The sequence below is a fragment of the Hetaerina americana genome, unplaced genomic scaffold, assembly GCF_022747635.1.
Source record: "Hetaerina americana unplaced genomic scaffold, ioHetAmer1.1.p SCAF_187, whole genome shotgun sequence".
In the NCBI taxonomy this organism is placed as follows: domain Eukaryota; kingdom Metazoa; phylum Arthropoda; class Insecta; order Odonata; family Calopterygidae; genus Hetaerina; species Hetaerina americana.
In genome coordinates, this window is record NW_027286749.1 from 284,732 (window position 1) to 308,372 (window position 23,641).

The 23,641-nt window shown below is 40.2% G+C and overlaps 1 protein-coding gene across 4 annotated transcripts in view; it reads right to left on the minus strand.

Moving 5' to 3' along the window:
* The window catches only part of LOC139687257 (afadin-like), a 266,733-nt gene that overhangs the window by 84,319 nt on the left and 158,773 nt on the right, over positions 1–23,641 (minus strand). For all 4 annotated transcript variants that reach the window (XM_071584395.1, XM_071584394.1, XM_071584393.1 and 1 more), the window contains 6 exons: positions 22,263–22,412; positions 10,834–11,160; positions 7,537–7,728; positions 955–1,020; positions 355–428; positions 6–124 (listed from right to left, as the gene is read on the minus strand). In XM_071584395.1, the coding sequence (XP_071440496.1) occupies positions 6–124; positions 355–428; positions 955–1,020; positions 7,537–7,728; positions 10,834–11,160; positions 22,263–22,412 (928 nt within the window). The remainder of the gene's footprint in view (positions 1–5; positions 125–354; positions 429–954; positions 1,021–7,536; positions 7,729–10,833; positions 11,161–22,262; positions 22,413–23,641) is intronic.

Here is a 23,641-nt window from a genome sequence, read left to right on the forward strand (position 1 = left end):
CATACCTCGTGTCATGACGGGTGAAGGCTGTGACAATAGAGTTGCCAGGCCGTGGTATATCGCACCCTGCTTTGCCACTTCTAGGGTCACAACAGGGCCTGTCCTCACCAGGTACTCGGCAGCCCTGGAAAGAAAGGGAACTCAATTGCATGCAGAGTCTCCCCGAGGGAGTGAGGAGTATTCAAATTTTCACAAAGTGCTTTTCTAATACTGATATGGCAAATGCAAAACCAGAAAAAGATGTAGCTCAAATCAACACGCAGCATATCCTTACCAAAGTATTAATCCCACAACATTAACAAAAAAAATATGTGAATAATTTCTATAAGTTGATAGATGTAGCAAAATGCCTACTTTTCTTGTGTTATCCCCACTAAGCTCTGGCCATCTACTTTGAGGAGTTGGTCACCAGCTTGCAATCTGCTGTCCTGGAAATTGAAATAATTAATGAATTCCAGGGGAACAAATCAATCAACCCAAATGAAACAAGCAACTTGTGCAGGAATATGACAATTTTCACTTTTACAACCTTAATTACTGCAGTGAGGGTAAAAATAAGAAAAAGACTGATAAACTGTTAGAAAAAGGTGCTCTACTGCCCCGCCATAATGAAATTCTTCACTGAAACCAAACACATTACAGCTCTCCCTCTCTCACTCTTCGCACTTATTTTTGCATGAAGCATATTCAAAAAAGTTTTTCTTTAAAGCTGAAGTAGATGAGTAACTGTTTTAGAAAGTAGATTTTTTTAATCCGACACATAGTGGTGTAAATAGTGGGAAAACTGAAAATGACATCATGTAAATACAAGGTTACACGTGTGTTGAGAAAAAAAGGAGATTTTAAGGGCTGTGATAAAAATGCAGTAAATTTGGAGAAAGCATTAATTCAGATTGTGCAAATATATGGTTTGACTAGTTGAATGAACATTGTTAATCTAACTGCTCCACTTACCGCATCTGCTGCACCTCCTTTCACAACGGATTTGATGTAGATTCCAAGTCTGTCCTGACCAGCCCCCTGAAAGGTAGACAAGGGAAGCCACTTAGTGATGAGCAAGACGAGACCAAGAAGATGGGGCTCATTGTTTTGAGCGTTTTCAATCCAGAAGAGATCAAACAAGGCCAAGAGCCAGTTGAATGGTTCATTGATTAAAAATAATATATTCAATTTAACTTCTGCTTGCAATGACATCAAAGTGTCATGGGCTTCACAATGAATAAGATAACAGAATAAAAATCTTTCCCACCAGTCATTCATGATTTGTATAAATAACTTCTGATCTCCCTCGATGCTTTGAGCATTCTCCCGATTATTTCCCAAAATTTGGAAGAATTCCTTTCACTAACTTTTTGCCAATTCACTAATCGAGTGACAACCCTGAAAACCATAATTTTATCATCTTATAAACCCAGGAATTATGAGAGGCAGTTAATTATATTCCTTGTACCATTCAATAATATTATCATAAATGATTATCTCTGAGGAAATTTGGAAAGAATATAAATATATAACCACACACAAGAATATATCAGGATTTAAGCACAAAGATGGGTATAAATTAGGAAACATATGTTATAATATAAGAGCTTTTTGGAAAATTCAGAGGCAATTCCCTCCCACAGACTAAAACCTTGGTGTGGTAGAAGAGAATTCATGTTCTAAGGTGAGGGCAACGATAACTGCTCCAGGTCACCCATGCCAGATAGGTTCAAGGATAGGAGCCAGACCAAATTAAATATTAAAGTAAAATAGTTTTCCATCAACTAAGCACCATTATTACAGCGGCAGAAAACTTAAAACTGGAAATAGTATGTCCCATGACGGGAGGAGAAAGACAACGAGGTATAACTAAACTTGTCGGTGCACACCATCATTTGTTTCAGGATCATCAATAAAGTTAATGATAAAATTAGAATCCTTGAATATCATAACAGCATATGGGTATCATTCGTTTGAGGAAGTGCCATTTTTCTTTTATGCCAAGCATGACTCTAGCAGGCTAGATACCAAATCCATTCCACATTCACATCAATCACAGTTATTCATGGCACGAGTACCAAACCAAATTGAGAGCCAGGCACCACTGAAAACATTTCGTTTCAAACGACGCTGTGGAGACAATCAATACCCTTAACATGCCAAGTGAAGAATGTCAGAATCAGACAAAAAGTGTTCTTCTAAGAACTTCTTGTGCATAGCATGATGGAAACAGAAATTCATTACCAAGGGTTGAGAGCATTGGAGGTGTTGAAGTGAATTTATTGGTATCCGAGACACGTCAAACAAGCAGATCATGGAAAGTGACCAACATGCTTCCCTCATAAAAATGGCTTGATGAAGGTTAGCCCTGACACCTCTTCTCCATTAAAGGACCGCCACAGTTTTGAGGCCAACCATTCAACACAGCCTCCTCACATGAGACGCGAGTCTCCGGCCTTGTTGCCCCACAGGAAGGCATTTCCCTTGATCACATTGAGCTTCACTCCCCAATGGCTGTCCTCTTAACATCAATCAACACATCAGACTGACCGGAGCCTGACTCTGACTCCAATCACAACCTCTCCGGAGGGACCAACCTTCAACCCTCCCCATAGACACACAGCACCAAGAAGTATCCACTCATAGAGTGATCATGGCAGCAGTGACCACCCAAGGCAGCAGGCATGCCTGTATGGCCCCCGTGGCTCATGGGTCCGAGTTGGGGGAGATAGAGGTAGAGCAGTGGAGTGTTGGGCCCCAAGGGCAGCACCATAGCAAAAGGGAGCGAAGAAGCTCCTTTGATTCCCCATACAGAATCTCATGCTAAACACCCAGCCAACAAGGATGTAGAGAATCAGCCCCTGCGATTTGATGCAAGTTGGCAGCGGCCGTGTGCTCCCTGGTGGGCTTCATTTTGCACTGGGTGCCGCACTCACAAATACGCCCCTGCAATCATCTTCCCTTGGGATGATATCCCAACCACCCCTCGACTACGCATCCAAACAACCAGAGGAGAAACAACTGTGGTGGGAGAGGAAACTTCAACGCGCAAACGACGTGCATCTGCGCACTTATCCCAAGCACGCACATGCCAAAGGAATGGAAGTGATGCTATCGGCTAATGGATTCAAACAAAATATGGCTGAGAGCTTGTCAAGAGACAGTAAGAGTGAGTACATACAACACCGCCACTCCAAGGGAGGGAAGACGGGCTCTCTCACCCGCTTCAATATGGCAGGTGCTCCCCTCTCCCAAACCAACCCCAGACGGCCACCCTTTCGCAAGCCAACTGTTACTGAAGCCTCACCCCTCCCGACAGTGATGCATTGCCATCTTATTGGAAGGGGTTAGTGCGCCCATTTTGCTACTACAGCAGTGCCCCTGTTTTGCTACTATGGCAGTGGAGGGTGGGAAAGATCTCACAGGAAGTGGACCCACTCATTCAATGTCCGGGTGCTAAGAAGACTGTTTCATACCAGACATCTTGCAGTGATGATGTGTGAGTTACTTTGAATTATGCCATGGCAAACTCCTGTTTCACACAATTACAACCATTTTTATGCCCTGGGGATACGTGAAATTAAGTAGCTATCCACTGTCAACCAATGTTTTGACTACATGGCGCAAGTATCCTGAGGTAAAGAAAGATTCGTGTCAAACTCAGTCATAAAGAACACAGATTCTTATTTTGAGGGCCTTCCGAAATCCTGCTTTTTGGGTGGTTTAAAAAAGTTCAAGAAATGTTGGGAAAAGTGTATTGAGCCTTATAGTGATTTTGTCGAAAAATATAAAAAAAACCACCCAAAAAATTTATTTTTCTAATTCCAGTTTCTGGCAAAATTTGATGCAGTGGCGCTGCTCCAGTTGTTGCATCATTTTCCTTGCAATGAAACACCAAAGAGATCACTACACACTACCTCACTCAAATGCCACTCGCCAGCAACAGATGCTATCAGCAGATAGGAAAAACATTCATGCATCCGCACAAGGGTTCAAAGTCGTGGAAGGGCTCATGCAAGAGTGCTTCATTTGAATCTATCAGGTTTCTGCAAAAAAAACGCCCGATACTTTTCTAACAGATCTCGTATTCTTAGTGGATGAAAGAAAAAAGTAAAAATAATAAAGAAAGAAAAATTTCAGGAGAGCTGTTTGTTTGAGTGCAGTGCAGCTAAAGTGCTATGCGCACTTAACATTCAAGTTTTAGTCTGATGCTTAACACCTTTCAAATCACATTTTGTACATTGATAGCTTCTTCAATGAATCCATCATCGTTTAAATAAATAAATGTACTCACAAACAATTAATATTAGGTTCCAATGGCATAGTTTTGATTTTGCCCGCTCCGCCTTTGGTGTAACCCACAAGTCAGCATGGATTTAATAGGAAGTCTTTATTTCTAATACATTTATTGTGATGTGGCAGATACTGTTAAACTACCCAATTTACTTATCCAGTATTTTTCAAACAACTTGAGTTATCGTATACTTTTTTTTCCACAAGTAAACACTGGTAATATGAAGACAAATGAATAACAAAACAAATTAACCAAGTACAACAGATAACCCATACAGTATATATAAGCAATGAAGTCATAGAGTAAAACAACATGAGCAAAAAATGTAAGCCACTCACCAGGTTAAAAATCCCTTGTGCACCTTAATTCTCGAACCTGCGAGACGATTGCCCTCCTTTTGGGTAGTCAGGTTGGGTGAAGGAAAACCCTTACACATCCCCAAACCACCCTGAGTAAACCTCTCACCTTGACAGATGCCAAAGATATCTAACAGCATTTGATTGCCAGTCTTCAGTGATCAACCCTGCCCCTCCAGTGACTGTCCAATCATTCCTTATGCTACTTAAGGGGCAGGCCATGGCCAGGAACCATGGGAAAGGCTCCATAGGATAAGCTTAGAAGCTGATGGTGAGGGAAGGGCAATGGCAAGTCCTTGTTTTGCTTCAAAATCACAAAACATTACTGAGAAAGGTAACTTGCAGGTAACTGATTCAGAGAATAGATAAATGATTTGTACATGTCTGATGAATTTGAATTTTCCCATTCAGACCATTTTCCATTCCAACTTAGAATGACTCCATATGATCTAAATTATAAGAAGATTCCCATTTATATATGTTGGCAATTGTTGAGCAACCCTAAGTAGGGATCTGAAATGGGGACCACAATTCAAAGGCATTTAAACTAGAGCTTTACGTCCACTTCCACAACAGACTGGATTAGGGCATTGATTTGGGATTCTTATCTTGCCAGGTATATTGCACAATTGGGTTAAGTTCAGTGACTAGCTGAAGCATTTGTATTGGGAAATTTCATAAGAGAGGCCAGCCTTATTGAAATGTTGACAAAAATTGGGCTGGGAATCGCTCGAATCAAGGAGAAGACACACCAGTAATATGAAGAAATGTAATAAGAGGCATCAATTCAGCCTGAAGTGCGCATATACCAATCAAGCTTACATTGGGGATGCTGCATCGAAAGATAATTCAGACAGGCTAGAAAACACCTGGGGAAGGAAGACCATAGTTTTAAGAGAAAGCAGGGCATGTAGGGCCTTTTCCAAATGCATCAAAATATTTCCTTTTTGATTGTGGGATAGATTGGAAGGCTCAACTCAAAAGTAACCTTCTCAAGTATTATTGGGGCGTTTACGACTAGGCGGAGAAAAAGTGATTTTTTGTGAGAGTAAGTTGCCTATGCCTTGGTATACAGTTTTCCGTTTCTTGTATGAGTAACATTCCCACTACTTCTTTTTTACCACTACATGATACCACCTGACTGAATGGTCAACTTGCAACTATTTCATTAATAATAATAATTTTACTAAAATAAATAACCAAAATCTCCCAAAAATTAAGTTGGCAGTGATTTATTAGTAATTTAACATTAATCAATCATGTGGCATCCTCAATTGTCCAATGAAGAAGTTCAGAGGGCCATAGATTGATATTTTGACAGCCTTCCAGACTCTCAATTCCAGGAAGGAATACTGATGGTGGAGAAATGCTGAACCAAGTGTGTTGAAGTCAAGCAAAATTATGTAGAAAAATGAAATCATTGTTTGATTGAAAATCGCAGTCGATCATTTTCAGGCCGAGAACTTTTCACCTTACCCTCATATGTTTTCATTCATTTTATCCATTTCTACTATCAATGTAACCAATCGACCAGTTTTCATTTACATGAACGTTAGGTTAGCTAATAATAATATACACTAGTTTTCCTAAGTAATTTTCAAGGGCAAAGAAGCAATGCATGGACACCACTATTCTCCTGCTTACTTAATGTTACCCTCCTCTATCAAAGTCTATTTCAATGCAATTTGTTGAAGATGCTAAAATATTTAAGAATATTACAGTGGAAGTTATTTAATGTTTTGACACAATCTGGTTAGTGACAACTGAATTCCATTAGATGTTAGTGAACCTTATATGGATGAACGTAGCTAAAGGAGTTAGTTACCTTTATATTTTTCATAATGGATCATTTTGATATAACTGAATGAATTGGAAATTTTACTTGACTCTAGTACTTATAAAAAGTTCACTTTTATCTCTTCCTTAGGAATTTCCAAGACTTTAACATGCTATTTCTTACCTTGAAGAGTGAAATGAATACAGAATCAGCCCATTATGGTGACTCAGATGCCTTTTCCGAATTCTATCAACCAAAAGAGAGGCTGTTCATTCATCCTCTTTCAGAATTCAAGGCTGTAGATATTTACCCACGGAAAATCCACCTTGTGGCCATGATCAGCCCATCCAACAGTGATCACACAATCCAAGTAGTAGTAGTTTTGAGGGGAGGCGACCGACAGCTAAGGTCATTTGCGCCATAGGGGATGGACAGGAAAGGATGAAGGGTGGAGAGAAACCCGGCGTCGGCATTAGCCTACTCTTTACGAAAGGCGCCAAGGGGTCCGCAGCTTAACGTCCCATCCGACGGACGCCGTACTCACTCAAAGTGCCCTCCACAAAGCACCTCAAGTAGGGATCGAGATACCTCTGAAAAATATTCAACACCGCCGGGATTTGAACCCGCGCCCTCAGGGTGGGAAGCCAGTACGTTAGCCCCCGCACCATCTCGATCCCCACACAATCCAAGCCTGCATACTTCTCCTTTGTTTTTCCAACAAAATAAATGTGCTATCATGCCAGTCCCTTGAAGTTGGCCTTTCCTAATTTATTATCCTAAAATATCACTTTTTGCACAATTATAAAAAGTCAGTATTCCAAAATTTTTAATCCAATGACATTTGTAAGACAGTAATATACAATGGAGGACAAAATTTCATAGACTAAAAATAACACACAAATTTTAATATAGCAAGTACTCCATACCATTTGGTATAATGCAACCAACCATTGGAATGAACACACCAAGCCATGTCATATTTGAGAAATTTGAAAATATTGACACCAAAATGAAACATTATTACATTTTCAGTGATTTTAGCTTTTTGCATTTGATTGGGGGAGATGAGGATGAGATGTGGAATCAAACAGAGAGGAAATGCTACCCAAACAATGGAAGACACTCACTTTGGCTGCTACAATGCTGAGTCCCATCCCGCTGTTGGACTTGTGAAGCTTGATTACTTGCGTCTCCGGTTCCACCAAGTGCTGAGGGGATGTCATTTGAGCCGGCAGATGTCCTCCTGTGGAGCCATGCAGCCGGGATGACGACGAGTCCATCCCCCCGGAACGATTGCTAAGGGCACTTGGGCTTCGCGGCTGCAGAATACGAAATTATGAAAACATCACATTCCATTACCCACTATCATACTTTCACTAATTAATTACTTTCTGTCCAAATAAAATACTTTCTCTCTCTCTCTCCCTGTATCAACTATTAGATTAGATTGTCTGGGGTACTTTTTTTTTAAAACAAAAGCTCAGGAATTTTGATGCGAGTAAAATGAGAAATTTTATAAAATTGGGAAATCATGCAAAAAAGATGAAGTATGCAATCAAATAAAATGTTTTCTGAAAACATATGACATATTTCTCTGATTTCTTCTTCTGATGGCAAATGTCATTCTCCTCTAACACCTCGGCTCGAAGAGACCATCTGTGGATTGCAAGACTTGCTTTAAAAACAATGCTTTACCACTTATCAAACATGAACTTCTTGAAAAAACTAATTTTCTTTCAAACATCATATATACTATGAGATGAATTCAAAGTGATAACTATGACCAGGAACTAGCAGATTTTAATTTCACTAAAAGGCGCCAATTATTTCAAGGTGCAAATAGGCGAGTATGCGCAAAAGTACATGCATATTCATATAAGTGCCATCATCGACTAATATTCACGTAGAAGTGCATATTTATGCATAAAAGATTGCTGCTCTAACACTGCCCACTATATGCCACTTCAGTGACTTGGCGCCTATTGTGTACATTTAGCTGTAGACATTAGTTTTACGATGACCCTGGGCATAGCATGCAAATGATATGGTTACAAGCCAATAAAAAAGTCAGGCATAAGAAATAACCTAATTTAAATCATCAACCACAGCAACACATGGGGGTTGAAATTGATTTTTTGGTATTTTCGCATGACTCAGTCATCAGTGCAGATCATTGGGTTCAATTTCTGTGAGGTTTGTCCCGATGCAGAGTGGAAGGGTGAAAAATTCTGTAGTTTGATATGATGCATGATACTATGTCCTCCATGTTCTAGAGATTGGACCACTTTCATTGCACGATACAAAATACCTGATTTAACGCAAGTGCATTTCCAAAGTTTCTGAAAGGATATATTATAGCCAGCCACTGCTGTTTGCTATCGCTCTTCAATTATGGGGTCAGTATTGGAATTGACAAAAGAGGCAGAGGACTAACTTAACCAGCTTTTCATGAAGAATAAACTTTTGTCGGTTGTTTTGAGTGACACAGACAATATATAAAGATGCAAAAATTTAAGTCTAAGTCAATTCAGGGGCTTTGGAACATATGGCAAAAGAAGACAGGGAAGCTATAATTAAAAATACTATAAAAAGGGAATGATAGCCAAAAAATTCACTTTGCTGATATTGAATCAATGTTATCACAAAAAATAGAACGAATTTAAGCATAAATATTAAAATTTATGTTCAAAGCTCTGATAGTAACTAAATTGTCTCATTACCTATTATCAGTAAAAAAAAGCAGATATATGTACTCAAGAATAAAAGTAATTTTTGAAAAAAAAAATGTAAACAGGTTTGGCATAAATTTAGAATTCCTCTCTCGTTGTAACTTGTTATACAAAAACTCCTTTGTTAAGCGAGCCGTTTTCAGAACTGATATTTTTGCTCAAGATGCGAATTACTTGCTGTGTGAGGTGCTCCTTAAGTGAGGCTCAAATGCACATATACATATATTTAAAACCAGAAGCCTGAGAAAAAAGGATACCACAACTAAATATTTCCTATTAGGCCAGTTTCCCTTAAACAGGATAAAACTCGGTTTGAGGAGTCATCCCCTAAAATATTACTTCGTACATCGCCCCTCATTTTAACACTGTGTCAAGATATGAGTCACCCTCAGGCACAGGTCACACCACGGGTGTCGTTTTACTTCAGTGAAAAGGTGCGAGTGTGTGAGGGCGCAAGGCGCTGTGCCCACTTGCGATCGCCAACTCTTCCTGACAGATAAAGGGCCACACCACTGCCAGTGACTTTATCCATCAGAGCTTATTATTTGTGACATTCAGCCACGCATCCTGCCATTGCTTTAGGACTGAACAATTGCGCAGTGCCACCTTGAGATTGTCCACCAACGTGGAATCAGTCTCGTGCTTGTTCAGGGCTTCCTTTGCCACTGCGTCGGCTTTTTCATTTCCAGCAATTCTTGCGTGTCCAGGGACCCATAAAAGGGATACATTGTCACCCCTCTGAAGAAGGGATATGAAGCTACAGTATATCTCCTGGACGAGAGGGTGCATTGGGGAGGAGATCTGCTTCCCATGTGGTCCGCCTAAAAATCCTTTAATTACTTTGTGGCCTACACCACTATTCCCTTAGTCCCCGGATATTCTCTCTCCAGTTCAGTCTGCAATCTGAAATCATTCCTAAGAAATGAACGGGCCCATTAAATACTTGTTGCTTGCATCACAACGCATTACCTCCCCCACCTGCCTATCCGGATGGGGTCTTTTGGGTGGTAAAAGAGTGTTTCCCTCCATGCCTATATTTAAGTTTTGTCCTCCCACCTTCCCACATACTGGGGATGCTGCACCACTAAATCCGAGTGGTCGCCAGGGCTAGTTGGAGGGATACAGCACTTCAGGAGAGGTCGTCAGTTTTGGGGGGTATCTTCGATGCAAGGGTTTACCCTTGCACTTCTGACCACCCAACACAGACGCCGCCTGTTTACATAAAATCCAGAGCCAAAAATGGGTATATCACTCCCTGGGCCATACCGGACGACTGAAACCCAACTGGGAACCAGAGCGCCAACTCTCCACGATCCCCTTCTCTCACTTACAACAGGTCTCCAGGCATGGCAAATGCCCGTTTTGACTCAAGACCGCATGGTATGGCCACACACAGACAGCCTGGATGCATCCATTTGCTGACTAGGAGTTTGTTTTCGGGGTTCTCTCCCCACTCTTTTAGTCACATCTTACGACCAGCAGGGATACCCGAGTATTCTCAATTACCCTACCCACAGGGGTGCTATTGAAAAAGGGTATGTTCTCAGAAAACTTGAGAGGTTACTTTTCCAGAGAAATGAAACCAATGCAGGTTCCCCTCAAAAGTCAAACCCAACAAAATTGAAGCCAGAGTGCAATTCCTGATATCTGAAAACTTGCCCTCCTCTTATTTTTGCCATACCAAACAAGGCTTACCACATGTGGTATAATATTGGGTGTCTGCGGATGTTGTGAGTGACCCTCTGGGCTGATTGAGTGTTGAAGCATCGCACTGGGTGGAGGGGTCATGTACACGGTCCAGAAGCCCGCCGAAGTGTGCTGGGGCACCAAGCGGCAGACATTGGCCCTCTGCAGGGGTCCCAGCAGCTCAACAAGCCCAGGTGGGAGGCCTCTGACGACATCACAGCTGTATCCGTCATCTGGCAGGAGAAACTGGAGCCGAAGCAATTCTCCCTCCTCCTCCTCCAGCCTCACTTCGCGACCCTCATTGCGCACAAGGTCATCACACACATTCTCTGCCACCTGCAAAGGACACATTCAGACATTTATAGGGGCATTAAAAGCTTTGTTATTATCGATTTGAATTGTATCAGAGAAAATTCTAGCGAATACATTCATGCGAAAAAGATGCATCAAATGATATTGTAAAACTATTATGGGAAGAATCAACCCCAGCCGTACTCATTAAGAGTACAGCTGGCGTTGATTCTTCCTATAATATTCATACGTTTGTAGTTACTGTTCCTTTTGATTCATTGCAAAACTAGTTGAATACTTCCCAACTTTCTTGAATGCCAAATTGATGCAGCAAGAAAAAATTGGTAATTATGCTACTAGTGTTCACATGTAATATCGAAGCCAGAAAAGTGACCAGTTAGATATGTTAATGTGAATTTTTCCATGATTGTTGGTGATTATAAATTTCTAGAACAAATTAACGAATATGGTTGCCGTGATTAATCGTTTCAGGTGTAACTTTGTGGAATTGTTCCATAATGGAAAATGTCAAAAGAAAACTTGGCGAATACACATACGTAAAATTAATTTTAATGCAATCCGGGTTTCACTGTGGTGCAGCACCATCAGGGGTTCCTGGTGACTTGTGCTCACACAAAATCTGCCCATAACTGATTGAATACACTCACTGCAAAGGCAATTAGAAATACGTACATAATTGAAATAATTTTTTAATTAGTTCTGAATAAAATCAATATGTTTCATGGCCAAGTCTTCTATATTTTGCTTCTAATTGAGAGAGCATAGACAATGAGAGATAAGTTTGGACCATTTTGAATATCTTGGTTCCAAAATCAAAATTCTTTCTACCACTGGTGAAGAACAGTTGCAGAGCTAATTAAATTTGTCTTTTCTCTATTGTGCAATGACATACAAGTTGTTACGAGCACATGTCAACAAAAACAATTTCATAAATTGAGGAGCTAGAAGCATACATTTCATCTCATTAAAATAGGATTAAAAAAAAGTTTTCCAAAAACAAAAATACTGGAAGTTGCATCTAGAGAAGAGAAAAGGGATTCACAATGCCTGTCAGTTCCTCAATATCACCTTATTGTACTTTAATTATCGAGTATTGACTCAATCCTGAGATACTGTTGGCTCAATACTTTGGTACGCATTTATGGAGATTACGTTATCTTTCCTGTCATTTCCCCATTTACTACATACATGCATTTTTAACGCTTTTCCTAATTAAACTCTTTCAGTCATTTGGAAGATATACCACAGTTAAAACAATGCCTGTAATTCATTTGTCATAGAGTTTCCAACCACCTCTTTACCGGAGAATAGATTGCAGTCATGACATGAATTGGATATGCATACTTCTTAACTGTTTCAATATCTCAACAAGCTGTAAGAATACATTATTGTTAATGTATTTATTTCTGGAAATCTTTTTGTGACATGTGGTTATGCAACTGAAACTTTAAATTTACATGCTGAATATGATATGTGATTCAAATGCCCTGTATCAGTCCTCTTAATATAAATGTTGTGACGACTTTGAAGCAACATTTTTTCCTTCATTTAAATAACTTGAACTGCAGCAACTATTTTTTCTGGTAATGCTTTCAGATTTTATTGATCATCTTAATTGCCTTATCAATCTCTACAGCTAGGTGATTAGGGCAGGGGTTCCCATACTTTCACCCAGTTTCTCTTTTTCACAAATGAAGTGTTATGGATATTATAATATTACTTCTGGCTTTGGGGCTAATAGCTGACTCGCTCAATTAGAGGTTTGCAGTCCGATAGCATGCTCAATTAGAGGATTGTAGTCCAATGATATTCTCCGAATACACTTTCATTGATGAGCAATTACAAATTCATTCCTTTGCCTATAATGTCTTCTTTCAGAAATCCAAGTTATGATACATTACATTACTTCTTTGTAGGGTCCACAGATATCTTTAAAGTACATTGTCATCAAGTTTTTCCTTTGCCCTTTACTAATTTTTTCTTGATTTTTTGCGATAGCAGTCATAGCTTATTTTTAAGGTCCTGATAAGGATGGAAAAAATAATATACTTTTACATATTTTAGGCATCCAACATATCCCATGTGTTTATGTCATTTTGACTAATCGAACATAATTAAGGACAGCTATAGTTTGAGAGATAAATAATAATCCTGCTCTTTTACAGTATAAGTCTCTTTCTTATTATTTACCTTTACCCCAGTAATTAAGCATGTTAAAGGGAAAATTCTCCTATTCTAACAATTTGCTTTTTCTCACAATTTACACTTTTTCTCTGGGGTACCTAGAAAAGTGTAAATAAGTGGTTCTACTGTATTTTCACAAATGGAGAGCCTTGAAGGAATATTCCTGCAAAGTTTAATGGCACTCCACCGTACGTTCACACAAACCTCATACTCCATTTATTGATTGCGTGTTCTCCCACTACTTATTTCCATCTCTTTACATTTCCCAAGACCCATGATTACATATAGAATATAATTTCAATTATTAAATATTGTTTGATGAGATTTTTTCGCTTTTATACCTGAAATTACCTTTGAATGTGTTTTTGTTGCTTTAGCCTCTGGGTTGACTTCTTATGCATGTGACAATTGAGATTTTTGTTGAATGTACAAAAGAGGCCAATTACCAAACCATGTTGACCATAATTATTTGCATGGGTATAGTCCAGGACCGGAAGGATTCAACATTCTACCAAGGAATGAGAGTTTCATTTTAAACTCTTCCAATATCACACAGCACACAAAACACAGATTAACGATAATTGACCACCCAATTCCCAGGGAAATTGATATTCAGGGCCCTGATTCTCCAGCCAGTTATCCAGAAAAGATTTTACAATGCCACATAACTTTTAAATCCTCATGATTTGATATCAGAAAAAAGGATAAGTGGTACAATAAGATTACTGCCAAGAGAAAGTTTTGTTTGAGCAAATTACAATTCCTGTATATTTTCTCATAGTTTTGTGGAATGATCACCTGTTCAAATGAATTTAAAGCAAATGGTACAATTCACCAATGTACGAGAGGAACCAGTGTCCCAATTCTTGTACAAACTGCAGTAGCATGGATTTTCACCTATTCCTAGGTCACTGTTACATTCCTGTCCAGTCATTATCAGTGTTTTCGCCATTAACATAACGTTTTCAAATCTACAACTGTGGCTCATTATGTTCCTCAAGGCTCAACACTGGGGCTTCCACTATTTATCATACACATTAATAATCTGCCATTTAATTTATTTGATAGGATTACAAAAGGTTACCCCCTTGCTGATAATTTTTAAATTAATCCCTTCAATTAATCTAAAAATAAAATTGAAATTAAGATGTCAAATAGATCTTAAATATTCAAAGATTTGTGCTCTGCAAGCCTTCTGTCCATTTATCTTAGAACAACACATGACACCCTCCTCGGACTACAACCTTGACGTGGTGGAAGGGCTTGTGCGTTCCGATGACCCCTAGAGCTGTGCTGGCGGGGGTAATAATTATTACTCCTGGTAGGGTCACCCATGCCAGATAAGTCGAAGGTTAGGAGCCAGACAAAAGGTAGTCCACGCAGCGTCTGTTCCTCAGTGAGGCGGCTACAATGGCGTCTGACCCCAGTGGGGCGGCCAGTAAGTGATGGTGTCACGTTAAAAACACTATTGAGGAAGGCAACGGGAAACCACCTCAATTATCATTCCCAAGATTTACATGATGGACTATACAGAGATTTTGAGTCCTGGAAACTACAGGGCTTGGCACAATCGGCCGTGTGTCGTGCCCAGCAGCGGGGGAGGCAAGGCTTCCACGGTCGTCATCCCACGAAACCCTTGCAAGGGAAAACCAGCAGCAGCAGGACAGAAGACGCAGGAGAAGAAGACCAAATTAGTTAGAATAGGAACGTGGAATGTTAGGACAATGATGAGGACAGGGAAATTGGAGAATGTTAAGCGAGAGATGGAAAGGGGAAACATAGATATTTTAGGTATATGCGAGGTGAGATGGAAGGATAGCAGGGATTACTGGAGTGATAAGTATAGAATAATATACAGCGGTGGGGACAAGAGCTAACGAGGGGTCGCCATAGTATTAAATTACGAGGTAGGAAGAAGCGTAGTCAACATAGAGCAGGTAACGGATAGAATACTACTAGTAAAGATAAAAGCAGAACCGACGAACTTGGTTATTATTCAGGTATACATGCCAGCGAGCAACCATAAGGAAGAAGAGGTCTAGAGGATATACGATCAGTTAGAGGACATAATAGCATGTGTTCCTGCAGGGAAACATTTGATAGTGATGGGAGATTGGAATGCGACAGTAGGCAAAGGAAGAGATGGTGATGAGGTCGGGGACTACAGTTTAGGCACGAGGAATGACCGCGGGGAGAAAGCAGTTGAGTTCTGCAGGAGACAGGGGCTAGTCATCACCAACACTTGGTTTAGACACCACAAAAGATGCAGGTATACATGGAAAATGCCAGGTGACTCAGAAGGTATCAGCTAGATTATATCCTGGTTAGACACAGGTTTAGGAACAGTGTATTTAATTCGCACAGCTTCCCGGGAGTGGATGCGGACTCTGACCACAATTTAGTTGTTATGAAATGTAGAGTGCGTTTCAAAAAGGTAAGGCAGGGGCGGCGAGTTAGAAAATGAAATGTAGAAGCATTAAATGCTTTGAAAAGGAAGGAATACAAACAGGTGGTGTAGGAAATCATGGAGGATGGTAAAGAACTAAGTACTATCGAAGAAAAATGGGAAAGTTTCAAGAAAGGGTAATCTAAAGCCACATAAGACACTATTGGAACCATTAACGTTAAAAGGACTAGGAAACCATGGATCACGGATGAGATGATTACAAAGATGGATGAGTGGCGAAAATGGAAGAATGTAAATACAGAATTAGGAAAAATGAAGTACAAAGAATTGAACAATAAATTGAGGCGGGTAACAAATAAAGCAAAAGAAGCATGGTGGAAGACGCAGTGCGAGGATATGGAAAGTCTGCAGAGGAAGGGTGAAATCGGTGCGCTGTACAGCAAAGTTAAATCTTTATCGGGAAGTAAGAAAGGAAGATCTATGCTAACAGTTAGAGATAAGGCGGGTAAGGTAATAGTTGACACAGGAAAGTTCCAAGAGAGATGGAAGGAGTATATAGAAGAACTTTATCGTAAAGAACTTAGACCAACAAAGTTAGACATTGAAAAAGAATATGACGTAGAGGAAGACAGCTTAGGTCCAGGCATACTAGACAATGAGATAGAAAGGGCATTAAGGGAGATGAAACTAAATAAGGCCGTGGGGGTGGATAACATTCCCGCGGAACTATTGAAATGTTTAGGAAAATGTGGGAGGAAGAGGCTATATGGGCTGATCCATAGTATTTATGAGGAGGGAATCTGGCCGGAAGGCTTTGTGAGATTAGTTATAGTTCCTATTCTAGAAATAGGTAAAGGCCACGTCATGTGAGGATTACAGGACAATTAGTTTGATATCCCACGCAGCTAAAGTTGTTTTTAGGATCATAAACAAAAGGATAGAGAGTAGGGCAAATGATTTCTTAGGGGATGATCAGTTTGGGTTTCGGAAGGGGAGAGGTACGCAAGATGCCATTGCAGCAATGAGATTATAAATCGAGAGGAATATAGAACACAACCAGGAGGTATTTGCCTGTTTCGTAGATTTTGAAAGCGTTTGATAGAGTGAATTGGTAAATACTAATCAGTATATTGCATAAAATAGGAATAGATTGGAAGGATAGGAGGCTAATCCACAACCTGTACATGTCTCAGACTGCTCAGGTATGAGTGGGGAACGGGGAGTCCGGTTGGGCAGTGTTAAGAAGAGGTGTAAGGCAGGGTTGCCCATTATCACCGTTGCTGATCAACCTGTATGTGGAGGTAATGATTAAAGAGGCATGGGAAGAACTCGAGGTAAATATGATGGTGGGCGGGGAATTCGTAAAATCAGTTAGGTATGCTGATAACCAAGATTTAGTTTGTCAGTCAGTTGCAAGCATTGCCTAGTGCATAGCAAATTCAGTACGACAGGTATGGGATGAGAATCAATATTAATAAAACGAAGGTTATGCGATTTTCTAGAAAGAAAAAGGCTAAGCTTAACATTTAAGTAGGAGGGCAAAAACTAGAGCAGGTAGAACAGTTTAAGTATCTCGGTAGTGTTTTAGAACCAACACGGTCAAAGTAGTAGGGACGTAAGGAGAAGAATTGCGCTAGGCAAAGAGGCTTTCACAAGGAGGAAGGAGTTAATGATGGGGACGTTGAGTAAGGATGTTAAGGAAAGACTCGTAAAAGCTTTAATTTGGAGCGTATCTATGTACAGCACGGAAACGTGGTCATTGAAGCAGGAGGATAGACGTAGACTGGAGGCTTTTGAAATATGGTTTTGGAGAAGAATGGAGAAGGTGAAATGGACAGAGAAGAAAACAAACGAGGAAGTACTTGGTATGGTGGGCGAAGAGAGGGGTTTGTTGGGAGCAATCCTATGGAGGCAGGAAAAGTGGATGAAGGGGGTAGTGACCGGCAGCGGGATGTTGAAGACTGTAACAGAGGGGAGAGTGTTAGGCAAACGAGGAAAGGGAAGGAATAGGATAGGGATGTTGGACTGGATGAAGGGAGGAAGAATGTACTCAGAGCTGAAGAGGGACCTGATGTAGAGTGGGATGTTGTGTTTGGCTAGGGGCCACAAATTATTTAATTAGTAATTACGTCCATCCAAAAACCTACCTTAACCGGTAGATTACCTAATAATAATAATAATAACACATGACATCGGCATCTCTCTTAATAGCAGGGGGGCACTTCACAAAGATTCAGTAAATTTTCTAGGATTACATATTGATCCGCTTATGAAATTTTAGACCAGCAGTGTCAAATGAGCAATTAAAATTTCTACAGGAATCTTTTTAATTGGGAGATCAAGATCCAATCTGGATTAGTAGTTATGGAAAAGAATCTGTTTTGCCCATGCCCACAGTCACATAATCTATGGTATGCTTTTGTGGGCTATGCGTGCCAACATTATTAGGATATTAAGACCACAGAAGTTGGCCGTTAAAGCCAGCTTCCGATAGAAATCACACCTGGCATCAGTTCATCAGATTTAATGTTTCTATTTCAGATCACTCCACTACAAATACGTAGAAAGACACGAGAACAAAAATAACAATGAACATATAGGTTTTGATGAACTATATCATCTCCACATGGAAATCGCAGTCATGTGCCGACTTGTATACCTATTTTAACCGGGGAGGAAACGAGAAGGAAAAATGTGGTAGGAAGAGGGAAGAAAATGCAGAATGTGGCTTGAATGGATAAAGGATAGAAGGGTTAGCAGAGGACAGTGAAATATCACTTCAAATAAAATGAAATACGTACAATGGTACAGACATTAAACACAAAAGAGAAGGTTGGGATCTCACTTTGGTGATTAGGAAGTCACTTTGGTGCACCATATCTGTAGCAAGAAATGGTAACTGAAGAGTGGGGGCAGGTGGAGGTCACCTGGCTCTGGGGATAACTAAGATCACAAGAATTGGTTGGAAGAGAGAAAACATTCGCTACACTTAGCACACACACTGGTTGGGGGGCAATGGGAGAACAAACGAAACGAGGGACATGCGAGCATTTCACCGTCAGGTTACGCTGCAAGAGAAGTTGATGGAAAGAGGAGGGGGAGGTGAAATGTATGGGGTCCGTTCAAAACATATCCGAACTTTTTGAATAACATGCATTGAATTAGTAATTATTTTAATGCGCTTGGAGGCGTTGTGTCCATGGAAACTTCACCTTCACCCACTTCACCTTCAACCACTTTGTTGACATTGTAGTGTGGGTTTCTCGGAAACCCACACTATTGGTTAACTCTTCCAAGCATACCAGACAATGTATATAGCGCGGGTTTCTCGGAAACCAAGGCAAGACAATGTCCGCTACCGAATTCCCTTGTTGTTACATTGTTGCCACTATGTAGCGACTCAGAAGTCCCTCCCCCCGAAGGTGCGATCCTATATAAAGTGAGACGCTCCTGAATCAGGACCCCATTCCCTTACCGACTCCTGGAACCCCATTCCTTTCCCGATTCCCATTCCTTACCAATTCTTCATCCGATACCCTGTCTCTGGGCCCGTCGGTCGAGACACCAGAGATCCACTGCCTTGCCCCGCTGCCACGTCCCTACTCCCTGGTGCCTGAGCCCCATTGCTTAAAGGGTTAAGTAAAATATGCATAAACCAAATACGACTCTCTCATTCTGTTGCTACGCTCCCACCAATGATGTCACGGCCGCCAACCACGCGACAACATCTTGTTTCGTTAACCAGTTACGACCATTTATGTGAAGGGGTGTTCGTGGAGTGCGACGAAAAAGGATCCACGGAAATGACCTCTTTTAAGGGGCAGTGTTATTCCATGAAATACTGCACGAAACTCTGCATATCCTTCACAGAAACTTTTAAGTTGATTATCTAGGCTTATGGTGAGGATGCCATGTAACACACCGCGTATTATGAGTGGCTTACTGTGTTCCAAAATGGACAGCAATCAGTGAAAGACAATGAACGTCGACTGATGACCCCTACATAAAGAACGTGAACAATCTCATTCATGAAAATTCATTTGCTTGACTATCAGGAAACTTGCGAAAGAATATGCCATCTCAATTGGTTCATGCTATGAAATCCTGACTGAAAAGTTGAGGATGACAACGGATCAGAAACAACATCCGGATTCAAGTCTGTCGGGAACTGTTTGATCAAGCAGAAGAGGATGAAACCTTCTTGTCCAGGATCATAACAGGTCATGAGTTATGGGTTTGTCAAAACATAAGTGCAATCTTCACAATGAATTGGTGAAACATTTCCGACCCTAAAAAAGCTCAAAAATTCACTCGAATGTCAAAGTGATGTTGACTGTTTTTTTTTTCAATACAAAGGGGATTGTACATCACAAATACCTACTTAAAGGCCAGACAGTCTACAGGGAGTACTACCTGGGGATTATGAAATGCTTAAGAGATAGAATCAGACTAAAATGGCCCGAACTTTGGGGGAGCGGCTAGTGGTTTTTTTGCCACGACAACGTGCCCGCTCATTTGTCTCTCAGAACTCGTGAGTTTTGAGCCAAAAACAAGACCGCTCTGCATCCCCACCCACCCTACTCACCACACCTGACCCCATGTCACTTTTTCCTGTCCCCAAAACTGAAAACTCTGCTCAAAGAAAAAAGGTTTGCCACCATGCAAGAGATAGAGATAAATTTGATGGTGGAGCTCCGGAGCATCCTAAGCTGAGATGGTGGAGCTCCTGAGAATGTTTTGAAAAGTGGAAACACCTTTGGGATAAGTGTAGACGTAGGGGAGGAGACAACTTGGAAGGGGGGGACTATGAACAATGATTTGTTATTCAAGTATTTTTTGCAATAAATAAATTTCAGGCACTATTTGACCTGAACTTGAATGTCATTATGAAGGGGAGTGCTCTTCTTTACCCACTGGATGATTTTTAATTGTTCCTTTGCATCTAAATTTTTCCCTTTATTTAGCACATGGAGTACTTGCAAATCGAAGTTACAGGTATGGTTAGGCTTGAGTATGTGTTGGGAAATCACCATGGAGGGGTTGCCTTGGCCCAAGCAGTTTTCACATTCTTTGTTTTGGCTGGCAGAGTTTGCCTGGCCCACACATGAGCTTTTGCAATCTCATAGTATTGCATACACTCCATTTTTTCGTGATTCACGAATTACACCTTCATTTATAACATACCAAAGAAGACACTTTGAAATGGGTATAAAAAGAGCCTGAATTTATCCTTTGCAATTGCGTTGGCTGTCTCCTATGCGATGTCATTCATGAAGGTGATTACAGCATTGTTTATGGCAGTGCATTTGATAGTTTTCAAGTTCACAGTTGAAATAAAATTTTTACAGAAGGATATTGACAAGTCTATTCATCATTGACAGGGAACTGTCTACTTTACAGCTAATCAAGCAGCAAGAATCTGATCTATAAATGAAGGCTTCCCACAGATATGCAACACCTGTTTTCCTTTAAAAACATTCATGATATGTACAGGTACATAAAAAAACATTAAAGGGTTTTGAGAGATGTTCAATTAAATTGCCCAATTTTTTGACTTCACATATAAGTGATTTACTTTGAAATTTGCTTTGCACTTATAATCAAGAAACACAGATCACGGAAGTACGTGGAATATATGGTCATGATTGAAATGGATATTTACAGAAACTTTACACTTTCATTCCATCCATTTCCATTCAATTCTCCACTTTTTACCGATGGAAAGCACATTTTGTCCGTTTCTCAGCCATTTTGTAATTGGTGGATTTATAGATTTGCCAGAACACACAACTGCCATCAAGTGAAGAGCACATTGTATTTGCTTTTCAACAAGCCAAACCAATAGCATAGCCAGGAAAAACAAATGAATGGCAAAGGATGAATTATAAAATAAAATTTCTAACGCAGATTCATATTCTTCAAATGATAACAATTAAAATGATGCAGGTGGTCAATGCCTTACTTGCTGCATTGTAAAACTATTAATGTTTGCTCTTGCCTCAAAATAGAATAAGGAATTCCCAAGGCTATTGAATGAAAGGGAAACAACAATGGGAGAGTAGGTGTAGTACAAAAATGTTCAACGTGAAATATTCAATACCACTGGCAACTTTTGATTATGTGAAATTGAAAACTTCTAAGAAATCCGGGGTGTTTCAAACTTGCATTTTCAAAAGAGTGTATTGAAGTTATAACGTCTTTAATTATCTGAGCAATTGTAATTTTTTTGAAATTTTGAGGTGCTGGGAAGAAGAGGGAGGATAGCACGGAGAATACACAAAACAGATAGTCAAGAATTAGCTGTATTTTATAAAAGGTGTATTAATACAAAATTGACCACACTAGAGTTGATAACTTTTTTGAACTTATATTGTTAAACAAATGACTGTGTTTTAACAATGGTATACATTTAATAATACTTAAAGCATATAAATAGTGCTAGTACTAAAGGGAACTATGCATAAGAACTGAGCACCACCGATCCACATCTGACGGAGTGAAAAGGCAGGAGGGAGGAGAAGGACTAGGCACTGACCCTGACAACATTTTCCACAAGGTCCATGGGGATTCTGCGTTCGTCAGGAGCATGCTGGTAATTGGTGAGGAGAACCCTCAGCTGCAGAGAGTTCAGCTTGAAGCAGGCCGAGTTGATTGCACACAAATCCTCGGCATTGTACTTGGGAGCCTGGAAGGAAAGAAGATAGCACCAACAATATTAATCAATTTGTCAAGCACTAGGTCCACCCAAGAATATATGAATAAAGTTTTGAACACCAGCCTTGGCTTAAGCATGCCACACATCTGTGCACGCAGAGATCCATTTGAGACAACTGTTCCGCCATCAAAGGACAGATTAAATTAAGAAGAGAGAGGATAGGATGGATGAAATCCGCCTAAATTAAGAATCATTTGGCACTTTTCACCATACACTGTTATGAAGTCTCTTCTCCAGCAAGGCAGGTGTTCTGTTCCACTATCAACGATCCTAAGGCTTACTTGCTGCCAATTACCTCAACAGGCCAAAGAGGAAGAAACCCTCTCGGACAACTGAATGCCATTAGCTCATTTTCACTCAGTCCCAGCTGAAGTGAATTTGTAAATCAGCCTTGCTGAGCATAAGGGAGGATTATTTCCCCAGCTCATTCCAACAAAATTTGAAAACATTCATTAAATTAAGGTCACAAGTTAAATTAAGAAGGATGTTAAGGCAAGAACTATGACTTGAGAATATTTTTCATTGGTGTATTATACGATTACATTTCATCCTAATGAGAAGTCTTGTCTCCTTTCCCCATAGAGTATTCTAGGGCAAAGAGATAAATTAAGTTTTTTTTAGGAAATTGTGTCTTTTATGCACAACAGCAGGGTTTGGACAAGGGGATGAACATGGTAGTCAGCCAACAAACATAACTCTCCAATGGACACACATCTTTAAATACACGCATAATTATGGCCACTTGATTGATGTGACCTTCCTCTAAACATCCATGAAGGTCTCTCCAACACTTCCTTCACAAATGCCCCACTCCACCATTCCCAGCACAGATTTCCCAACACAACCTACTTAATTCATTCTCACATGCAATTCTTTCACATTCAACATTAACCATTACATTCAGATCAAAGGTTGTGCCTTGGGAGGTACGTTCATTCCATCATATACCTGTCTCTCCTATGGCCTCCTTGAACAAGATCCTCTCTCCCATCACACCATGAAACCCTCACTTTGGCTCAGATATGTCAACAATATCTTTCTCATTTGGCAACATGGCATGGACTCCCTCCAACCTTTTATCTCTTCCCTCTATACAGCATATCCCTAGCTTCCTTCACTTCCATCCATTCAAATCACATTTCTAGATGCCCTAATTCATTCCTCAACAACAAATTCAACACCTCAGTTCATATCAAATG